The 25,299-nt window shown below is 28.0% G+C and overlaps 1 protein-coding gene across 2 annotated transcripts in view; it reads left to right on the forward strand.

Moving 5' to 3' along the window:
• Window positions 1-19,295, forward strand: part of LOC107440755 (uncharacterized) — a 153,750-nt gene extending 134,455 nt beyond the window's left edge. The window contains exons 1-3 of one of the 2 annotated variants that reach the window (XM_016053770.3): window positions 13,371-13,507; window positions 16,886-17,874; window positions 18,769-19,295. In XM_016053770.3, the coding sequence (XP_015909256.2) occupies window positions 16,967-17,874; window positions 18,769-19,042 (1,182 nt within the window). In that variant the 5' untranslated portion in view covers window positions 13,371-13,507; window positions 16,886-16,966 and the 3' untranslated portion in view covers window positions 19,043-19,295. Of the gene's footprint in view, window positions 1-13,370; window positions 13,508-16,885; window positions 17,875-18,768 lie in introns of those variants that run through there. The other variant, XM_071179706.1, reaches the window with a different exon arrangement.
• Window positions 19,296-25,299: the final 6,004 nt, after the last annotated feature.

Here is a 25,299-nt window from a genome sequence, read left to right on the forward strand (position 1 = left end):
AATAAAAAAATATAAAGAGAACTAAAAATTGAAAAAAAACAAGATACATCTATTATATCAAGACATATCTATTGGTATAAATTAATGCGATATTTCTGAATAAAGAATAATTATCCCAAGATAAGAATTACTCTTTATATGTGTCGATATCGCAAAAATTTTTTTTTGAAAAAGAGCTTGAAATAAAAAAAAAAGTAATCAAACTTACCAAAGTGTAGCAAAATGCGGTTTAGGTTTAATTGAGTATTGAGTATAGTTAAGTGCGGCGAGCTCTCTGCTTATCGCTTATAGCTCTGCATTTAATTTAGGTTTAATTAAAGGTATAATAATTAAACAGTTAACAAAATTCGCGCGAAGAGGTAAAATATTTGAAGTTGTGCTTATAGCTTGAATCGAATAAATAAATTAAAAAATAAATTTGATCCAAGAAAATTTTTTAAGTAAGAAAAATATTAGTGCTGCCATCTATGAGAAATATTAGTAAAAATTTATCATTCGGAAATTAATTTATTAAAACCCAAAAGGAGAAAATTTTATTAATTATTCAGATCTTTTTTGTGGTTAAATAATTCCAATTTATTCATTCTTTTCTCTCTCTCTCTCCCCTCTAGAGATCTTCCTTTTACCCCCCCACCCTTGCCTCAAGTCAAAATTTACAACAACAACAACAACAAAAAAACATTTTACAATTTAACAAAACTCATAAGAATGTGAGATTTGTTTCTGCAGATAAAAAGTTATTATTCTCATCGAAATTTTTAAAAATATAAATACTTTTAAAGAAATTAAAACTAGTTCAATTTTTAACAGTGCTGTGATAGAAAGTTTTCTTTACAAGTTTTTTACCACTAAAATTAATTATTACCAAAATGTGCTTAAAAGAGTAACGAGTATTTAATAAAGAAATGTTCTTTTTACAAATGTTTTTTTTTAAATCGATTTTTAGAGAAAGAGAAACTATAATGTTTGAGATAAAGTACAGGGATTGGTGAGCGACGCGATAGTGTAATGAGCCTCGTGTAATGAGCCTCCGTGTAATGAGCCTCAGAGTAATTTTTTTTAAAAAAAGTTGCTATTTCATTTTAATTTATTTTAAAAAACAATAGTTATGTTGATTACTTAAAAATGTAAAACGTATTGGGTCTAGTTTGTATACTTTAACTAAAAATTAAGCTAAAATGAAACTTAGTTAATAATTAATCTTTTCAAAAATTTACGTTAAATCAAGTCCTTGTAAATAGAATTATTTTACTAGATTTTTAATTTTTCTTCATTTTTTAAACTACTCGACCTTATCGAATTTGACTTTGCTTGGATTTGAAAGTAAAATACTGTGTTTTAAAAACATTATCAAAGTACAGAATTACACAGAAAAAAGAAATAATTGCAAGCAATAGGTAAACACAATTTTGTCTTAAAATATTTCATTTTAAGATAAAATTGATGTAATTTTGAAGATTCATAGTTGCATTAAAAACGAGGGATCGAAACAAGAATTCTTATATTAAGAATAAATTTTGAAAAAGTTAATCACATTAGAAATGTATGAAGAAAATTTTTAAGTGTCAATATAATTTATACATTGAAGTTCTAAATGAAAAATAACATTAAGAATTTTTTTTTTAATGTACAGACATTTCAACTGTTACTTGTTTAAGGCATAAAATTTCTCTGCAGCAGTCTATATTGAACAGAAGAGAGAGTTAAACAAGAGCAGGAGGTCTTTGTTGCATTAAGACTCAAAACAATTACAAAAACCTAGGCAGATAACAGAGAAGAAAAAAAAAGACATTTTAAAGAGAAAAAAATTGAGTTTTACATTAAATTTTATTCAATTACTCATAGAATCTTCATTGATGCAGGGTAGAATTGTAATTTTAGCAACAAAAGTTATTTATCTAATTTATTCCATGTATTATTGCGATTCAAAATTGCTGTAAAGTCAATTTAGGTTCTCCCTTTGCATATTAACATTAGGAGTACATATTTAGCAATTTCAAGACTTTTTTAATAATAAAAAATTTTTTCACTCATGGCGACAACAGGCTTATCAGCTACTGTACGAGTAAGATATAATTATAACAAAGTATTTATAAATATAAATAGTTTATCTAAAGTTTCTTGAATGTTTTTGGATTTGTTTTTCAGAATTTATCAAAGCTTCACTAATCAAGATTGTTATTAACGCAAGATTTTTACTATATAGAGTTTGCTTTAAAGCTCATTGTTTTTCGCATTTTATTAACGCATACCACGCATTTTATTATTAAATTTCTTCTCACAAATCGATAACCTTTAGTCCGGAATGTAGATAACGTAATCTATTGCTTGAATTTTAATCAATCCCAACACAGCAGTTTTAAATTTATAAGCTTCGAAACACGTTTAAAATTAGTTTCACTTTTAAGTATAGTTTAAAACTTTCGTTACAAATTAAATTTGAATTATATTGTGGCAAATTTGAAAACTTGGATTTCAGAGCCAGCTCAATTCACCCATCTTTATTTATTCATTTATTTTTCTATGCAAATTCATGGCAAATTTAATAATTATATAAATTGAATCCCCTAATAGTGCAAAAATCATTAATTTCTGTTGTTGCTGCAGTGTGTCTCCAAAAACTAGCAAACCCAGACTGTATCTATGATATTGTACAGGGTGCAAAAAATAAACGGGCCAACTTAAACAACTTTTGATCTAATTATTGAATCTTCAAGTTTTAGGACTCAATCTTAATAGTTCGAAGGGTTGACATTAAACATACTAATCAAAAATAGTATATAATATTAAATAGTATAATATCAATAGTATAATATTAAATAGCGATATTTTAAGTTATGAAATCAGACATAAAAATGTACTTTCTGAGAATAAACATACCTTGTATTCAACGGATTATGATTTCTGACCTTCAAAATATAGTGAGTAGCCGCAATTTGGGAAAAATGGCCCCAATAATTTAGTCAGTAGAGTGGTCTTAAGTTTGGACCCTTTAATGTTTATTTTACTTTTTGCGTATTTTACCATATCCCCAATCAGCGAATTGAAAAATGTTTGCACACAATTATAAAATTTGCATATTCAAAGATAATTCCATGTTAAATTTAGCTTTTGATAAATATTTATTACTCTTTTATTATTTAATAATGGTCAAAGAAGTTTTGAATAGTTAGGTACAAAATTTTTATATCATTTAAAGGAATGCATATCTAAATGGCGAAATTCGAAATTAGAGCGAAATCTGAGGAATAGTTCCTGAAAAATCTAAATTTCAAAATGCGAACCATCAAGATTTAGTACTAGAATGCGAAGATCCGATTAATAGATCAAAGTTTATTTCGCGCAAAGTTTATTTCTATTTTTGCGCACTGTACAACCCAAAGAAATCCAAAACCAACTATAAATTCGCATTAAGGTCTGTTTAGACGATCCAATTTCTTGGACAGAGATTGATTGATATTGATGGAAACTTCTTTTGCTTTGATCGTGTAAACAATCATCCAAGTACTTGGTCCAACTTCTTGGACGATAGTAGAGCATGTTCTACTTTCCATCTAAGTTTTTTCTCCCTTAACCAATCAGCGTCTTAGGTTTTGTGGCGTTAACAAGCAGGCAGCAAATTATGTCATTTTGTTGTCTGTTTTCATATATTTTAGTCCAAATAAATTGATCTGTTGCGGTTTATTTGTGTTATTATGATTTTATTTGAATTTATTTAGTAATTTTAAACTTATGTAAGTATTATTTTATAATGTTGAATATGAACAATGCGCATGCTCAAGTGTTTCTTTCAACGAATCAGTGACATTCAAGAACTTGAATAGTGTCAACGAATCATCCAATTTCTTGGACAGAGAAATTCGTCCAATTTCTCGGATTCAAGAAATTGGACAGTGTAAACAGGCCTTTAGGATCTTGCTTGGAGGACAACAGACAAGCAACTATAGGTTATGAGAAACTATTGCTATTGATGAGACCATCAAGATATTTTGAAGGTTTTGGTTGGTTTCTTGTTGGCCCAACTCTATTCGATAGTAACCAGCCTCTAACAATTCACATCATATGGTAATTGATTTTGATGGGCCAGCAAACTTATTATGTAATTTTTTGTTGAAAGATGTTATTTTACGATATGATGGTCAACCAATACGTTATGTTAGAAACTCTCGGGCCAAAAACTTCGACCATTTTATGATGGAAAATGTTGTTTTACAATCTTTCAAATCTTACACTAAACAATCAATGTTACAAATATTGTTTTTCATTGTTTAACTTATTTAAATTGAACAAAACATTTGTGTAGCAAACTTAATTTTTAACTCATAAAATATTACGTTAGAAAACAACTAATTCTGGATACTTAAAAAAATATTTAATGGTAGACTTCAAACTATAACACCATTTTGCATTCAACAAAAATGTCTTACCATGTATAATAGAAACTTGTAATCTTTAAAAATATTTTAAAACTAATGATTTTTATTCGTTTCATTTTATAAGTTAAAATCGTGTAAGAAAACGTACATAAATCCTATAACGAAAGTTATTGTTATTATCTTCAATATTCAATAAAACATAATCGTCAAGATTTTAATGCTAAACCAATCAGAAAAATTAACATGCTCACTTTTTTTTTTCTTTTGCTTTTGCTTTGGTATATTCCAACAACACAAACCAAAAACGTATAAACTTCATTTCCCAGAAGAAGAAGGAGAAACATCTATTATTATTATTTTCTTATTTTTTACGAATCATTTATTATTCTTATTCAGATATTCACATTTTAGTCGACTTGAAATTTCGCCTGCATTTTCTTTTTTCAAGTTTAAAGTTTAGTAAACTAAAGAATGCTCAAGTCTTCAATTATGTATAAAAGAATATAATCCTGATCTAAAACTTTGCAAATATATAATAAATTTTCTTAGAATAAATTAGTTAAATAAAAAGTCCTAATCCATAGCACTTTTTAGATTTGAATTCTCTCTTTTTGCAAGTAATAAATAACAAATATGTAATGTTTTATTCCTGAAAAAATATTAAAAATTTTTAACATCATAAAATATACAGTTCAAAAGCACAAGTTGGTATGACTAATTTATTTCTGTAAAGAAATGTTTTTATTTATTTTTTATTTTTTTACAAAAATAAAAAACAGTTTTAATTTATTGAATGCTATATTTTTAGGCTCTTTTTTTTTCAAAAATATTTATCAAAAAATTAGATTTCCATGAAGCAAAAAAAAGTCGAAAAGTATAAGATGTCATTATATTCGTAGAAAAATAAGATTTAAAAGTTGAAACAGATTTAATTAAGTCATAAAACAAATTTTTTTACTCAATATTTAAGCTATTGGCATATAGCCATATTTATTGACAAACTAGAGTTTTGACTTCTAATAGCAGAAAAGTTTATAAGCAAAGTATGTTCAGTCCATTGCAAAGTACGGGCGACCTATTTTATAGAATGAACACGTCCAATAGTACGTCCTATTTTATAGAATGATTTCGTTCAAAAACTAAAGGTTTCACCGTGGAAATGCTTAATATTTATTAAACTTCTTTCATTTAACCTTAAGCTATTGACTTATTTTTATAAACCGATTCCGGTTACAGTTATCAATAGGTTATCACTAAAGTTGTCAATGGATTATCATCCTTGTAATATTAAATGTATAGTCATATATCAATACTCAAATTAGCATTTCGACTGCATACGACAAAATCTTATCACCAGACTGTACGGTACCGTAAGATGACCTTAGTAAATGCTAGCTTTGTACAAAAATTACAGGTGTCTCATTGTTATTTCATAAAATGTAATTCTAAAAAGTATCTTTTTACACCATAAGCGCGTAGCAATATTTTCATAGACAGACTATTTCAACTGTCAAGGATAGAAAGAGATTAAAGCTTATTTTATAAAGTGATGGTCTCTTTAGATAGAATAACATTTGTAAAATTTGCTTATCACAAAAAATTGTACGTTTACTGGTGCAATGCTGTAAAATCAATTTTTTAGCTCCTCTTTGTAACCTTAAACGTGCAGTTGTATTTTCATGCGCAAACTCGAAATTCAAAAATCAAAGCTATAAGAAATTAAAACTATATTCAAAAATAAATTGCACCATTGCACAGAATGACATTTGTAAAAATTATTTTTGTCAGAGGCTTTGTGGTGCAAATTTGCAAAATTAAGCATCAGGCAGGGTGGGATTTTGTTGAACTTGTCAGGATATTATGTTTATGTAAAACTTTTAAGTCAACTACTACGCTCGAATTACTCATTGTCAATAACGAACACTATTCATAATATTTACTGATTTTAATAGATAAATGATAATTAAATTAATACTTAAACGTTTTGACTAATCAGTCAAGGTTACTAAATACAATGAATGTTTTTATAACATCACCCTCTCTAACACATCATGTTTTGAAATGTCTTATTTTACTTTTCTAGCTGATTTTTATCTGAAAGAAAGCACTACCAATAATACTAATTTATTGTTTTATGTAACTATTATTGGAATTTATAAATTATAATAAAAAATATACTCAATAAGTATCTTTAAAGCGATTCATTCCAATTACCGATAAATATAAGCAGTCGTGAAGATGTTACAACTCAACAATTGAAAGAGTTACAGTGTTTTATCGTTCGCGAACTGAATTTACTTCCATTAATATTTCCTTGCGTTTTCTTACATAGAACTATATTCGAAAAAAATTATATTTTAAGGAACATTTTAATTTATTGTTTTCGTTCATAAATAAATGTTTATTTGTAAATGTTACTTATTAATAATATGGGGTGCCCTTTCTCACATAAAAAAAGTGGTCTCTCTCTCAAAAAAGTGGCGCTGGACGAAAAGCAATGAAATAGAGGAAATTTTTAAAAATATATATGTTAGATGGAATACTATTTAATCTTATATAATATTAGCTCTAATATTAGAAGATATGATTCAGGAGTCTAGCGTTTTCTTAGCACGGCAGTATTATATTGCCTCCTTCTAATGTTAAATAATATCGTTTTGCAACCTGGGTTTAAGAGTTATAAAAGTTTTAGGTAAATAACTGCAAAAAGCGTATAACTATATTATAGCTATTAATCTTGTATGACTTTTAAAATATTAGTAAACTGAAGTGTTCCCATTGATTTTTTACAAAATATATTGACATCAATATCTCATTTGCCTGGATAGCATTGTCAGACACATAAATATAAGTCTGAGTTTACTCTGTTTCTGTATTAAAAAAAAAAAACTTAACTTAAATAAGTTCTCAATTATTAGATGTATCGACTCGGGAGTGATTTCATTCGATTATCCTTACAGCATTATTCTTATCATTTTTTTAATGATTTGAAGTAGTTTCTGTATAAAGATGAATAAGAAGCAAGCACTGAATTTGATTTAACAATGTCTCAACAACCATTTGAAGTTCTCCAGATAAATGATTAAATTTATATACAAAAAAACTATATTGACGAAAAGAAAAGAAAAAACTAATAAAATAAAATCAATACATTCAATAAAATTGTCACAGCAACTTTATTGAATGTATTGTCATGTTGAAACAAGCAAATTACAGATTCAGATAAAGTTCCCAGCAGATAAGATTCTCTGCAAAAATGCCCTTGGCATTGTGCCAAACATGTGCCATAATAATCTTGCCTTTGCTAGAAGTCAGATACTGTAACTTATCAAATAAAATTACATTGTTTCCTGATGTAAAGAAGAAAAAACTTCGTTCCAGTTTAATGAAATGTTATCAATAAAATGTTTCAAATGTTACATTTCCTTGTAAGATTTCAGAAGAAATGCGTTGTGTTTTGCAAGTGACGCATATTTCTAGAATTCTTATCTAAGACGTATTCGTTAATTAGTACGCAGTTTAAATCCTATACTTATTCCTTAGAAGTAAAAAACGAAACACCTCAAATTTGGCAGATCATTGTTAGTCTAACGGAAGTGAATACTAGCTTACAAATTAGTAACAAATAAGAAATTATAGAAAAATAAAACAATTGCATGTAATAATACAATAGTTTCACAGCCAATGACATGACATACACATAGAAGTACCTATTTGCAACCATTTGCATATCAAAAACACAAAAGTACTTATTGAAACCAATGGCATGCCATAACACAGGAGTACTTATCACAAACGATGTCATGTAATAAACTCAAAAGTATTTATTGTAACCATTTGCATATCATAAACACAAAAGTACTTATAGAAACCAATGGCATGCCATAACACGGGAGTACTTATCACAAACGATGCCATGTAATAAACGCAAAAGTATTTATTGTAACCATTTGCATATCATAAACACAAAAGTACTTATTGAAACCAATGGCATGCCATAACACAAGAGTACTTATCACAAACGATGTCATGTAATAAACTCAAAAGTACTTATTGAAACCAATGGCAAGCCACAACACAGGAGTACTTATCACAAACGATGTCATGTAATAAACTCAAAAGTATTGAGTAACTCAAAAGTATAAAAGTAACCAATTGCATGTCATGAACGCAAAAGCTCCATTGCAACCAATGGCATGTCATAAATACAAGAGCATTAAATGCAATTTGTGGGAATCCCACGGAAAAATTCTCTAAACAATCTTTCTTTTTATTCTTATAAAATTCAACATGATGGACAAGTAAAACCTAGTTCTAAAATAAAATTAAAATTTATGTAAATGATAAAAGTATGGGGATTTTCGCATTAAGTATTGAATGAAATAATCTTTCACAAACTGTTAAAAAGTATATTTAAAAACAAATCTTCTCAAACTCGCAACTGCAATTACCTTTAACGATTTTTAAGGGAAATAAAAACTACAGAAGCAAAAAAAAAATCATACTATTAAACAGTATATCATATCATTTGAAAATTACAGTTTTTAAGACTAATTTTATCTGAATGCGTTTCAAGGCAAAATATTTTTCTTTTCTTCTTATTTGTATGAGATTTAAAAAATTTCAAAAAGTTCTTTTCAAAACAAGAAACCCTTTACTCACAAATACAATAAATTCCTTTTATAATCAATTCGATGATTTTATATGTATAATCAAAACTACAAGAAAAACTATATGAATAATCAAAACTACAAGAAAAACCATATGAATAATAAAAACTATTAGAAATCATGCTGTTAAATTTAAGTCAAATCGATGGAAAATAATTCCTTTACAGTGTGTCTGAAAGGGCTCATTTTATCCAAACGCGTTGTAAGGCAAAAACCTCCTTATACGAGATTTGATTTATATTTTTAAGGTAATCTTTTCAAATGTGCATGATATCAAGATATGTAAAATTAAAGTCGCAGAAAACTTCACAGTAAAATAATTTAGCACAAGTGTATCCCTTAACTTACATGCATAAGAAACATATTTTTTCATGTCAAGTTCTTTATTAAATTTGACTTTGTGTCAGAAACTGCGGGAATTATTATTCAGATGAGGTATTTTAAAGTGATTGGTAAAAACTTTAAAAAATAAAAATAGAATAATTTAATTTGAGAAATTTAATTAATCGACGAGAGGGGGTGAAATTTATTCACTTTTATTTCACATATCACTACAATGCAATAAAACTGTATATGATTTTAAAAAAAAGGAAATATTAAACCAAAATGCTAAAATCAAATTATTTTTGCCCATAATTTCAAAATTCTGAAAATACTGACGTTAAATTATGCAGGATTTTTTTAAGCGTTAGAAGGCTCTTATTCTGATGCAATACTTAAAATATCTCATGTAAAGCAACTGCAATAAAAAATGAATTCCTATAAGCGTAAAATTTCTTTTAATTACAAATCCTTCCATTTTTCTTTTAAATTAAAAGGTCTCCCACATATGGCAGTTCCTAAGAAGTTAAATACAGAAGTTGAAATCCATGCCAACTGAAACCAGTAGTGAATTTTTAAAGTTTAAGCAATATCCTTGTATTTAGTATCCTTTTAAAGGAATTCAAAAGTTATTTTTTGGAGTTATGCATGATTATGGTAAAATTTATCATAAATAGAGAACATTCATGATTTTGACTTATTTTATCAAAAAAGCTGTCTATTTTAAAGACGAATAAGTTATTAAAAATATTACGATTTTACATATGGTTTGATTTATAATGTAAAATAAATTGTTCCTGAGCCCAATTATGCAGTGATTACTGTCAAAAAAAATTTTTTCGTATTTTATTAAGTCAAAAATTATCTTAAATATATGCTGTCCCCTCTGTTACAATTATTCTTTTAAGTTTATTTTATTCATTGCACAAAAAATTTTTAACTTAAAATATTTGGTTTTTACAATAAAGTCTATTTGTACAATCATGTTAAGTTACACTTTTGAAAAAAGAAATTTAAAGTTTCTCAAACAACAGAGGCGACGTAACAGAGAGGACGTAACTAAATGTCTCCTCAGTTACACAAAATTGATAGGTTGACCATTAAAAAGAGACTGTAGGAATGTATACAAGTGTTAATGCATCTTGATTCAACTAGTTTAAGCCAGTTCCTCCACTATTATAGCACTCTTTTTATACAAAGCTGTGCCATTTTTATTAATAGTGTGTTTAGTTTACAGTTAAAAGTTTTTTAAGTGAGTAATCAATACGGGGAAAACAGCAGCAGAAAGAGTGAGAGAATATAGAAATAGAATGGTTCAGGAAAAAGAAGGTATTTATTAGAAGAAACGTTTCTGTTATCATAAAACGAAAGTTTATGATAACAGAAACATTTTGGAAAAAAAAACTTAACAGAGAAATTGATAAATTGAAAAAAAGAAGACAAAGGAAAAATAAAAAGGCACTGATACAAGCAGTGGAAATTCAGGAAGGATATTCTCTTTATAATATTCCTTAGGCAATGGGGAAAGTTATTAAAAAAGCAAACCGTGCATTACCTGTGTCTCCAAGAAAACGTTGTACTGTTCTATGCATACTCTGTAACCTTGCTACCAGAACAAAGGAAATAACCTAGTAGCAAAGTTTCTGATGAAACAAAAAAAAACTAGTAATAAATTTCTACTCATCTGATAAACTTTCTTACCAGACTTCTGGTAGAGCTGAGTGCATGATTATCAAAAAAAATGGACAGAAAGTTCACAAAGCCAAATGTACATCTTGTTGGAAGCATATCAAGTATCAAAGCAGATGCATCCAAACATAAAAATTGTCAAATCTACGTTTCGCTGTTCTACGACCTATCCATATTTTATGCGTTGGTAAAACACCATATAAAATGTGTATGAGCTATTAACGAAAATGTGAATTTTCTATTAAAATCACAGTTGTTTGCCTAATAATTACAAAATATAGCGACTTGCGACAATCACTCAATTGACTTTTTATTTTATAATCGTCGTTTAACAGCCGACCCAAATTTGAGTTTATTGCTACCAATGTTCAACTCCGTAGCCTTGTAATTTTGAACCCAATCCAAAAGACATGGGAACTCCTCGATCAGTACCCTCAGAGGTTTTGATTTGCTTTGGGGTCTTTGGGACCTGACATATATAATGTACACCAGTCGCCATTTAAAACACTGGGATTCTTTTGATGTCGCTATAGACAATTTTGCAAGTGTAAAAAGTTCTAGGAAAAAATTGGGCAGTTAATCTAGTTGCCCAATTAACTGAAATTGAGAAAGAAACAAACAATGCAATTTTTTTTTAAAACAGGGTCTGGTAAAATAAAAACTTTCCAATATAACTACAAAGATGTAGCACGGATTTCAAATACAGCAGTGCTGCTAACTCCAATTTTAAATACCCGAAGAGTCACTTTTAACTGTATTTCCCTTTAACTTTTTGTCAAATTCGTAAGACATTCTCTGTTACATTCCATGTCCTATCGGTTACGATGCATTATTTTTGGACTTAAAAAAAGGGGGTCGGAATTTTAAAAGCCTTATAATAATTTATTTTGCCTTGAACTGCAATAATTCTTAAAAAAATTACAGATAATGTTTAGGATGGTTCAAATTACATAATTTAGCATAAATAACAGTGCATGTCAAAAACGTGGGATTTTATTTGTCTCCTTTGTTACAAGTACTTTTAATGAACTTGCAATTTAACTATGAGGCTCTTTTATTATTTTATGCCAATTAATTCAACATTGCATCCTAAAGTATAGCATATTCTAGTAGAATTTTTGTTTTCAAAAATATTTAATATATTTTTCAGAATAAAATATTTGTGCGACTCCCCCTCTGTTACGCTTGGAATTCAACAGAAACAATCAGAATAAAGCTGGATAGTGATTCAAAAACTGAGATTTGGCACAAATATGGATACTTGATGAAATTTTAATCTTCCCCAAAGTAAGCTTAAATTTAATAAGAGAGAAGGGTTTGAAGGAGGGAAGCTTAAAATTTACTATGAAGACAAGTGACGTGATGTTTTTTGTATATTAATGCAGAATGGAATGAAACTTAATTAAAGTTAATAAGACTAATAGCTTAGAAATTATGAAGGATTTAGTAAGTATGTAGTATAACAACGTAGAACTTTTTTATACCAATTTTCTCGTCACAATTACCTACTCAAGACAAACGAGGATTTATTACTGCTTAATTTTAAACATTGAAAAGTAGATCAAAACAAAGTCGGTGGGACTAATAATTCAACTAAAATTTTAGCTTTTGTCTGTAAAAAGTATAGTTTTGTATTTATACATACTTTCATATTTCATGCTAAGAAAAACTATAGAAGTATTGAATATAGAAGTATTGAAGTATAAAAGTATCGTGAAGTATGTACAGTTTTTGGTCTAAATGAAATGAGATGAAAACAAAGTCGATGAGACTCAGAGTTTAGAATTTATGAAGTTTCAAATAATAGAAGTATAATTTTCAACGTGTACTTCTTTTCACATAAAACCATTCTACCTTCCAAACTCTTAATTCCAGCTGCTTATTTTTGAATTTATTGAAAATAATGTATAAAAATATATAAGAAATAATATCTCATTTTCCGATATCGAAATATCAAACGCAAAAAGAAAAAATTATAACTGAAAATTAAGTGGTTATTCCTTATAAAAAATTTTATTTTAAACTTTTAACATATTTACTATAAAAGAAATTAATAATTTATTTTTATAAAACTTTCTATGAAAATTTTCTATAAAAATATCATATTTATTGGAATGCAAAATAACACGAGATGCTATCAGTTAAATATCCTCAGAAGAAAACCATTGACACAATTACAAAGTGACAAAAATGAACAAAACAATAAAAAAATGATGAGTCATATTATTTTTAAATAAAGATAAATATATAGTGTGATTTTGAAAAATGCAGCAAGTTCTAACTTGTGTTATCTTTCCTTCCGATACCAGTGAAACCTACCGCTACCGTCAAATTTGCCTTGCGCTTAATCGTGCGAAGTCCATTAAAACCACTCGATGAAAAAGATAAAACAAATAAATATTAGAAAATCTTTATCTGTTTTATTTAACTTTCTGGAAAGAGGAAGCTGTGGTAAGTATTATGTTTAAAATTCTCTCCTCTCTTTCTATAGTTCTTAAGGCCGTAATGACATTGGTGAACATTGGTATTTCGTAACATAGGTATTTTGGTTGCATCGCAAAATGCGCTTTTTTAAAAAATGAACAAGGTTGAAATGCACGTTTTAAGTACTTGATCAAGATCAAAAATCACGTTTAAGAAAATAAACGTATCTAGACCTGATACTAAACGTTCCTTTTTAATGCTTAAAAATGAATCTAAACGTAAAAAATTGTGATTTTTAATAATTACTTTTAGGTTAACCCTTTAAAGCAGAGCTGTGGAAACTCAGGAGGCAGAACGTTCTACTCCCAATCAGGTCACCCGTGTTCGAGTACCAGCGATGGCTGGTCGATACGATTTCCACACCCGGCTTGCCACGACCACAGTGCTGACGTAAATTATCCTCAGTAGTCGTGGATCATGCTAACCGTGGGAGGTTTCTGTGGTCCCCCCCCATGTAACGTAAAAGCTGTTACATCCATTAAAAGGTCCTCCAAGACCGCACCTTTTTCCCAATATTTACTCCAGGAGTTAACCCTTTACTTTTTTGATTGGATTTAAAATTATAAGGCTACGGAGTTGAAAATTGATTGTCGTAAACTCAAAATTTTGTCTGATGTTCAACGACGGGTATGAAATAAAAATTAATGCTTTGGCACATCATTTTTATCAAACATATTTATCATACTTTTATCATTATTTTGTATTAATTTAGGTCAAAATAAATGAAAAATATTATATTTGGGGCTTTAATAGTTTATAGTTATGGAACACAGCCTGAAACAACGCTGTCTTTTTCTGCGTTAAACGTATAATCCTCCAAACACGGCTCATTCCCAAACAATAGTTTTTCAAATTTGCACTTATTTGCAGTCATTTAGATCTAAAGAAACAGTTATTTATTATTCAAATTTCTTTAATTTACAAAATCAATTGTTTATAAATTTTTGAATATGAATGAATATTTTTCAGAATACTTATTTTTGTTATAGTAGAAAAATAACTCTGTTTATTTAATAGATTTTTTTAGTTACTACTATTAACTGCTTTTTATTATTAAAAAATGCTAACCGGACTGTGTAGTGTTCAGGTAGCTAATCTCACATAAAAAAGCGCTGTATTCGAATCCCGGACGAGGCATGGACGTTCTTTCATTCTGTGTACTCTGTGTTTGTTTTCCAAGGCCTGGTTTCTTAGGAAACGTCGGCGTTAGCTTGAAACGAACGTTTACCTCTGATTGGTCAATTTATGAGTTTGACAGCATACGTCATGGAACGCTCAGATTGAACGACAACTGCCGTCCAAATCAACTGCAGTTGGATTACAACGTGACGTTAACAACAGAAGCAATGGCGGACAACAGCCAACAACAGAGCACTGAAATCAGCCAAGATTTTAATTTTAACATTAAGCATAGCTTCCTTTTCCTCTTCTTCTTCATTTAGCTAAGCTATAATGTGTTTTTTCTTGGACAAAGTTATTATTTGTTCCTTAAATCACTGGTCAACAATCACAAAATCAATACAAATTCAAAATAAATATTTGTTTACGTTATTAACGCATGTGCAATGCGAGATAATTTCTGCATTGGACCGACTGCTCACGCTGAGCTAACAAAACGGTATTTTTATGGCGTCAAAATTATATCAACTTAAAGCTGACTCCCGGTTAAGACGCTTCTCTTAAGATACAGGCCTTGAGTTAACAAACCAGTATTTTGTTGGCGTCAGGGTAACGTCAACTTAACGCTGACGCCCAGAAAAGGCACTTGTCCTAAGAAACCAGGCCTTTACACTTTGAACAACTTTGGCCCATTTAATATGGGAGCCTGGAAAGAATGGCAAACAAATCTGTCCTACTGACATTTGAATGACGAATGTCAATCGAGTTGGCATTGGAAAAAAATAATTAAAAAAATACCAAAATCTATCGTGCTTGCAATTAGAGCGTCCGAAAAAAATATATTTATGAGTACACCACGCTGTCCCATCTGCGTCAAAGGGTTTAATTATTTGTGTTTTTATTTCTATCTTGAAGAAGTATAGGATTATACTTCGTGCAAAATTAGACAAAATCATTAAATTCGGGGCCTAACTTCAATCAGGATTCTTACAAAGTTATCTACTTAAATTTTATGATAAAGATGGAATCAAAAACTTAAATTAATACTCAAAACAAAACTGTATATAAACTATATCAAATGAATATATGTTTGAATTAATCATTTAAGATTTAATTTTACTCAACAATTTTAGTTGCAAATAATTTCTTTCATCGGTGTTTGCATTTCGATTCGGTCTTATATTTTCGGTTTTTTTCATTTTGGTTTGAATCATTTTAAGCAATTTTCACTGGTAATTCATAAGATATGACACAATATTTTATTAATATTTAGAAATAATCTAAAAACTATAAACTGAATACTTCAAATCCATTGCGTTTTGCATCCTGAAACTGTATTAAGTGGTAATCATTAAAATTGCACTAAATTTATACCTTATTAAAAATAATAGAACTGAATGTTTCACAACTATGTTGAAATTGCAGCGAATTGCTATCGAATAGTATTAAGGGGATTTCAAAAAAATTGTATCAAGTATGTAAGATTATTTAGCATTGCTATAAGTAGCGTTTCTGGAATTTTTGGCTATTCTTTCAGGTAATTCAACAAAATCTTTCAGACGAAATATTTATAAAATGTGACAGAAAGTTTTTTTTATGTAGTTCTCCAATAACTGTATAAAATTCGAAAGTCAAAAAATGCAGGAAAAAAATTATAATTATAAGCATTTCGAATATTTTATGCATTTTTATATTGATATAATTTTTTGTGACTGGTATTCTATTACGAGTTTTAAATTGTATACTAAAATTAAAAATTTCAATCAAGTACTTTAGCCTATCCTTTAAAAAATATTTCAAATTTCACTGCATTTTATTATTTTTTTTAATTGTTTCCAATCATTTTAAATGTCAATGTTTTTGTCTCTGTTTTGATTGATGAAAAAAAAACGACTCCATAATCGTATTTATAGCCTTTTTTTTTTCATTTTTAATTATGAAAACTTATATTTAATACTGATCTGATATAGATTTCTTGTTATTCTTGTTCCAGTTTCCTAATAGGTTACATAACAGGTTTTAAAGATTGTAGGATTAAAACAAAATCATGACTGTTACATTTTATAAAATTGAATGTAACTTTTAATGTAAGAAAGACGACAAAAAATTTATCTAACTCAACTTTTCACAATTTTATATAAATAGTTTTTAGAGTGTAAATACTAACACCAAATACCTTTTTGAATTGCAATTAATTTCCACAATTTGATATATTTTTGCTTGTAGATACTACTAAAAAAGTTCATGAAGGAATTGCTTAACTACAAAGAAATGCACGAAATATAAAATGATACGAATACAAGTCTAATGTTTCCTAACAAAGTGCCAAAAGCTACAGTAAATGCTTCAGCAACAAATACAAAATGTGTTGACTCCAGAAAAAACAATAACATTAGTATGAAGATAAACAGGCTAGTTTTTTATTTGTTAATATTCAATGGATTGCGCGGTCGGTTGAAGACGACTCATGAATTAGTTACTATGTTTCCTTACAATACTAAATCTAGCTTCAATACTGACAGATTAACTAAACTATTGAATCGGCAATCAATGAAGCGAAGTAATAGGTCAAGTCTGAGGATGTTGACACTTTATTTCATATACCTAGGAACGTATTGTTACCCAAATGTTTCTTTTGAAACACAACTGTGTGAGGTACCCAACGAACAGTATATAATGTTTTTAAATGCATTCGATATGTGGAAATCACGAAGACTTCATTTATTAGATGAGTCAAAAGCTTACATACAAAAGCTAAACAAAACTCATCAACGTTTTTTAATTGCTAGATCAATAATGTCTGTCTTTGATATAATGGAATCCATTGGACAGTTGCTTATAGGTCCAGGTTACAAGTTTGGATGCAGTTTGTGCAATGTAGCTTTAACTGTTGCTGAAACAATGTTAGATAAAAAGTTTTTAATTGATATGGTTGCCAACATCAATGATGAACGTGCATTGTTTAATTGCCTTGTTCAGAAATTGCCGCAGAGTCTTAAATGTAAGATTGAGAATGAAATTTCCCACCAATCTGTAGAAGAAGAAGTGATCTCTCAACTTCAAGAATACTCTTTAGAGCTTAGTGATGATGTGGTGTGTTTTGTACTGTTTTCATTAATCACCGGTATGACTTTTAATTTACCAAGAAACAAAATAACAAAAAGTGTTTTGAAAGCTTCTCTACAAAATGCTGTTGCAAGTTTCTTAACGAAAAGGTATTTTCTTTTGTTTTCATTCCAATTAAAAACTACTCTGTATCTGCTTATTAGGTATGACTTTAAAGTGTTTGATAGCAAAACTTGCTTTTTATAAAAACATAGTAATTTTTTGTGTTCATAATTTTTATTTTTATTTTTTCTCTTTTTCCAATTTTTAGAGAGTCATTTTTTTCCCTCTTTAAAAATTATTTTAAATGCAAAAAGTATCTAAGAACTTAAACAATAAAATATTTTCAACCTAATTTATTTTGTAATTTATTTAATAATTTATTTTGTGAAAGATAACAGAACCGCAGGAAAAGACAGGCTTAATAGGATCTTGTAGTTTTTTAATATCTATTCTATTTATGCCGATTCTATTTAGTATTTTAAAATATTTGTTTCACATTTATTCCAAAATAAATTTTATCAGAATACTTTACGCATCTAACTAATGTATCCAACTAATAAATTTCATCATCTATACTTTATGCATCCAACTAATAAATTTTATCAGACTACTTTATGCATCTAACTGTCAAACTAAACTACTGTTAAGCAATTTCGAAAGAATTTTGCAGTAATCTCCATAGATAAAGCTAACAACAATTATACTATCTTCTGCAAACACTATTGCATTGATTTATTTTTAAAGATATAACCGTATAAGATGACAAGGAGTTTATACCTACTCATGATTTTTAATTAAATTTTCAGTAATTTTTAAATTTTCAATTTTTTCTTTTACTTAAAAACTCTTTTATCTCATATGTTTATCTTCTGTTTTTATGTATTTTGAGACAACATGTAGTATTTAGGTTTATCTTACTTAGCTATTTACTTATAATGATATCTTTAAAATTATCTTTTTGTTCATTTTTCTAAAATATTTTTACTTTTTTTTCTTCACAGACTTATATCTCAGGAATACCCTCTAGATCTGGACGCACACAAAATTGTGAGAAAAAAGAAATTTGATGTTCCACAACATTTTCTTTCTCAAGCACCGGTACTTGTCAGAATAATTTTCAATGTTTTGAACATTTATGAATCTTCCTTTCATCTATATCAGGAAGAAGATTCGCCATACTCGATTCCGTTGATTCATTTCAAAAATGTAATGGACCAACAATCAGAAGTCATTGCTTCAATTGAGGAAGTGAAACCATCAGATTTCAGCATTTAGTATTTGCTTTATAAAATTTTACATCAACTGCCTACAGTTGAGCAATGTAGAGTAGTCCATCGTCTGCTATTTTTACAAAACCATTTTTTTTACTGCTCTAGAGAATCTAATATGTTTCTATATCTAAACCCAGTTTTCCATTGTTGTCGGTACGTATTTATGGTTCGCAAAATCACATGGTGGGCATTTCCATCATCTATTTCGATATTATTTGGTTGATATGAACTTGAGACTAATAAAAATCGTAAAGGTATCTTTTTTGTGAACTATTTTTTTAACCCAAATTTAAAAGTAATATTTTTTTCCTATCTTACTCTGCTATTGGTACCTTTTTAATTTTGATTGTTCTCAAAGAGTTTGAAGTTAAAAGAGTTGTTTCCTAATTATAAAGTAATTCTATGATATAACCTTATCATCACTCTTATTATTATTGCCGTTAATGAGATTCGACACTTGAGAACTTACGGACAGCTTCATGCATAGTGTAATACATGTACGACTTATATTTAATGTACGAGGAAGAAGGGCGCAAATGTAAACAAACGGAATTTTTTATCTTGCATTTATTTTAATGAATAATTTCAACTTTCGTAGATAAATCTGTTTCATGCTATACGACACAACATAATTGCAAAGCAATCGTCGAGGTTGGTGAGTGGCTGCGAGCAGAGAGGTTAGCCTCCTAAGTTATTATATTCTTCCTAGTTATTATTCTAAAACTTCCTTAAGCAATACTGATCAAAAACAGCTGCTATACTTATTATTTATTTATTTTATTTATTTAATTTTCATTTATTTCAATTTTTATTTATATCAATTTTCATTTATTTTAATTTTTATTTATTTCAATTTTTACTTATTTTAATTTTTATTTATTTTGATTTCATAGTAATTTGTTTTCTTTTTGAATACCGAATTATTATAAAATGTTTTTTGATCAGTTTAATTTTTTTAAATTCAAAAGAAATAGTATCTCAGCTTCTTGAATAAATATAATTCATCTGCTTATATAAACACTTTGACTTACAAGGGAAGCTAGGGAAGTGTGACTCGCCAATTTTAAAATAAACTAGTGGGATGTATGCCTTATGAGAAATAATTTTAAGGGGCAACATTCGTTTCGGCCCATAGAAGGTCCTGTGAGAGATAAAAAATAATTCAATATATAGAAAAATCGATATTTTATTACTTCAATGCAGACTATTAGTTATTGTAATTGTCTCATACTCTAATTAATTTGTAATTAATTGGTTAATTAATTTTCTAATTAATAAATCAATTAGCAAATTAATTAATTAATTATTAATTGATTGATTTGCAATTACATACTCCAACTAATTTTGAAAATTTTTGAAGAAAAAAAAGTTAAAAAATTTGATGTCAATTTTTTTTTTTAAATTAACCTAACAGGTTTTTTTTGAAAAACTACAGATATATAAAATTTTCAAAATCAATTTTGAGAATAAATATGCATTATATAGTACGTGAAAGTAAGTACCACAAAATTAATTGGAGTATGAGACAATTACAATANATATATATATATATTATGCTATAGTATAACAATCCATAACAGTGAAAATTTTAAAATCAATAAGTATGATGCGTTAGTTTTTTTGTAGTAAAGCTGAACGGGAAGAAAGTAATTTATGACAAAAACTTAAAGCTTTAGAAAGAAATTCCCTTAAGATAGCTATCATAACTATCAAAACTACAATATCATAACTACAATAACTATCAAATGCAAAAAATAATTAAAAAAACATCACACTTTTATCACCTGAGATGTGGTATTGGGGTAAAAAAGTTTAAAAATTAAAGCTCTAAATCGAATCTGACGAGAAAAAGTGGTAAATTTCATTTATTGGAATAATGTTTTATAAATTTATAAGCACTGGATGCCGGTAAAACCAATATTTTTGAATAATAAAACAGAATTACAAACTTCAAATAAATACACAATTTTCAATACAGCATTTTATATATTGTACTGAACATCAATAAATGTAAGCTCTAGTAACTAATAACGAGAACTTGCGGTAGTATATAGCTTTAAATTTAGGTATATTCATTTACATATTAAGTTTGTACTCAATATATTTAAAAGGGTACAATTATTATTTAATTTTTATGTTAAAACTACATTGTGAAGTTTACAAATACTAAGAAAATGCAATATTTTGTTTATTCTACTGGCTTGTCTACAGAACTGTATATTTAAAAAAGAATAAAAATTTTTAAAAAATTATTTTGACTCTTATTGACACATCTTATCTTATTAAGCTATCTTCTTAGTGCAAAATATATTGTTATTGATGTATTACTAATCTAAAAAATATAAAGTGGAAGCTACTATGTGGTATGTGTCTTAGAAACGCATGTCGTCGTAATGTTCTAGAAAGAAGTAAAATTAAAAACTAACCTAACATTTTTCAAAAATAAATTCTATTCTGTGTATGTTTTTATGTTAATATGCTCAGTTCAAAATATTTAACGCCCTAATTAAATTCTTCATCTAAGGATCGAAATTTCTCATACTAGGACTCAATTTAAATAGGTTAAAGAGGTAACCTCAAATAAGCCAATTAAAAAGGGCCGACAATATTTTAAGTTATTAAATTAGACGCAAAAATGTATTTTCTTTGCATAAACACACTTTTTTTTGATAGATTTGGATCCCATGCCCTCAAAATATGTGGAGTAGCCGAAATCTAGGAATTATAGTCTCAATAGTTTAGTAGGAGAGCTGGCCAAAGTTTGAACCACTTAATATGAATTTTACTTTTTGCGTATTTCGCGATATCTCAAGAAATTTTTAAGAACATCTAGAAACTTGTACACACAATTATAAACTTCTTTTATCCTAAGATAATGCCAAACAAAAAATAATTTTCACAATTATTTTTTTTTTTATTCGAAAAAAATTTGAATTTAACTGCGCAAACATTACATCTTTTCAAAAATGTACATTTTATGGCAAAGCACAAAATTTGCACGAAATCAATTGAGTGGTTCTTGAAAAATTCAATTTTAAAGATGTCGTGGATATAAAATTATTTTGTCTATGAACTGAGTAATTTATTCGCATTGAAACAACTGCGTCAAACAAATCACCTCAAAAACTGATAAAGTTCTAAGAATAAAATTTTCATATTAAAAAAACATAGTATTTATAGCCAAATATTAGGTACTTAAAAATTTCTTAAAAATTCAATTACATATAAGTAAAAGCATTTAGTTAGTTTCAAAGTAAGATGAAAATTGAACAATATACCTTTCAATTTACATGATAATAAAATCAGGACAAAAATTATAATTAAATAGACATGAAAATGTTACAAAATGAACCTGTCATTTTTCTTTCTTACACAAAATCATGTTATAAGCTCAAAACTAGATAACAACCTTTTTTGAAAATATGAATTGGTTTAGTTAAAAATTATCCAAAAATTTGATCAAAGATTGATTATATTTGATATTCTCATTAATAGTTCTATGTGATATGAACAATATAATTTTCAATTACAGTGATAACAATTACGAAGAGATTATTACGTGTTACAAAGAGAAACTTTTACCTTTACTTTTTAAAACGCATCTTATCACGTTATCTTGACATAAGTTCAAAAGAAAGATAACAACATACTAAAAATAAAACAAAAATTGAAATTAGTGGAGAACAAAGAAGTCACAGCCAAACGTATTAAAAAATTATGTATTTGATAACTTATATTACGTATTTGAAAATTAAATATTAATTATAGAAAAAGTAACCAAAACCAGCGACCAGCCGGTTGCGTTTTAGAGCATTTGTCAGTTTTGACAAAATTGAGTTTCGTGGTGAATCCGTAATTAAAATGTTAAGTATTGCATGTACTATCAAAATAAAATTGAAAATATGCTTTTTTCTCACTTAGTTTTTATCGAAATATATAAGCATTTGTGATAAAATCAAATCGTGCACTTATTTGCTATTTTTTATAATCGTTGTGCACTGTTAGAAATGGATACTCAAATTTTACAAAACTTTCTTCGTTTTTGACGAAACCATTTTCTGGTCATATTCGTCCACTTGAGAGTTCACGTTTCGTCACAAATCACACAATTTCGGAAGAAATAATTTTCAAAACTAACGAAATTTGGCTCAGGGATTGCTGAGTTGTCAAAAGTGAGAGTTTTATTTCTGAGATTGTGTAGGAAATAAAACGTTCTACAGATAGCCAATAAATTTCATTTATAAGTTTGTTTTTTTACCAGAATGAAGCGAATTTTAACTTTTATAATTTTCTCTAAGTTAAAATAATTTACAGGTCAGTAGTAATATATTTTTGAGGAAAAAATAAATTTGAAAAAAAATAATTCAATTATATGGCGCTGTTGAAGACACGATGACAGCACAAAAAAATTAACGATTATTCACATTAAAAAGTTAAAACTAGTTTTTACATTCATTTGGCATGATTAATTGAAAATTAAAATGGATTTTTTATTTCCAATCAATTTTATTTAAATTTTTAAGCCTAAAAGAAATGTTTTTCACTGTTAAACATTGTCAGACCAAAGATTTCAGACTAAGCTAATCTATATCGGAATATTTCTATATTATATAATATTTCTATCGGAAGGATAATACTATACAGTTATAAAATTAAATATATGTGTTTAAATAAAAAAGTTTAAAATAATTATTATTACTAAGATTTGGAAACAAAAAAAATTAGCATTAGTGAGTAATAAACTTAAACACCTTAAAATCAAAAAGTAAGAGGACAGTGTAAGCCGGTTTCGAAATTCGTACCTACCAGCCGTCGCTTTGATTCGAACCCGGTTCACCTCATTAAGAGTCGAACTCTCTATCCCCTGAGCCACTGCGAACCCGCGATCCAGAGAAATGGGATTGGTTTTAAAAAAAAGTTGAAAGTTGTGCTTTTTAATTTTTAGGCTACAATAAGTCGTATTATAAAGAAAACTGCTATCATTTTTTTCTTAAACCATCATCCTATTAGAAGTACACATTTTTATGCGCGCTATTTACATTCTAAAAACTAAAATCAATTTTTTAGTGATAAATGATTTTTTAGGGGATAATATTGAATATGTTTTACATCGTTTCCATTATAAAATCTTCTTTAAAACAATTTGACTGAGTTTAAGTTGCCTCACAGCACCAATAGCATACTGAATTTTAGACAATACGTTTTCTAAATAATCTAGATAAATATAAATAAGATATTTTTAAAGAGTTCTTCCAGAGAAAAAAAGTATATATTATGTACAGTAAAAAAATTAAAATGAATATAACTCAGTTTATATTCATACTTAAGTGTAAAATTTGGACAAATTGCATACAGTAGTTTTTCAGAAGTCCTTATTCAGTCACTTTTTTATTGTAACCCCTCAGATAAACATGAAAATTCGTCATAACTAGTTTCTATGATTGAGTATATACTCGTTGGATCAAAAATAAAAAGTTTTGCTTTCTGGTCTAACTTTGGTGCCACCTCTGTATACTGTAATCCACAAATAATCTGATTACAGTCAAGTCTAAGAGACGCAGATATTGAACACTAAAGATATTGAACTTAGAAAAATCAAAATAAATAGAAAGCAACATAAGATAGCATTACACGGTTAGAATTTTCGTTCTAAAACTATTGTAAAATAACCTGTCTGTTCATACAAAATTGAAGGTAAAGAACATTTATTTTACCTTTACAGTTTTGAAACTGCTTACAACTAGTATGATTTTTAAAAAAAAACGTGAATGCAAAACTGTGTGGTTTTTTAAACATTTTCAACTTGCATAGTTCCTAACCAGTAAAAAAAGAAATATGACAACACATTGGATGCCCATTGTCCTTTAGGCCAGTGCTCCCCAACCTTTTTATCACCGCGGACCTGTCAACGTTTGATAATTTTACCGCGGTCCACTGGGGGGGGGAGTTAAATGTTCATATTTTAGACTATTTTGATTTATTTATTTTAATTTAATTGTATTTAAACATGCCTTCAAAATAAAATACAGTTACATCAACAACAAAAATATAAAGTGATTTAACATTTTAACTTACGAGAACGTTAAAACTATGAGAACCCTGAGCTTGTTTTTTGCAATGAGACGATTCCATTTGGGGGTAATCGGAGACAATAACACCCGAAGTGTGTTGCTTATGTCCAATTTACTCCGTTGCTTTGTTTTGGTTGCTGTTACTGTTCTTCACTAGTTCCCATGTAAATTTCACGCCTCGCTTTCGTGT

The sequence above is a fragment of the Parasteatoda tepidariorum genome, chromosome 4 (assembly GCF_043381705.1).
Source record: "Parasteatoda tepidariorum isolate YZ-2023 chromosome 4, CAS_Ptep_4.0, whole genome shotgun sequence".
Taxonomy (NCBI): Eukaryota; Metazoa; Arthropoda; class Arachnida; order Araneae; family Theridiidae; genus Parasteatoda; species Parasteatoda tepidariorum.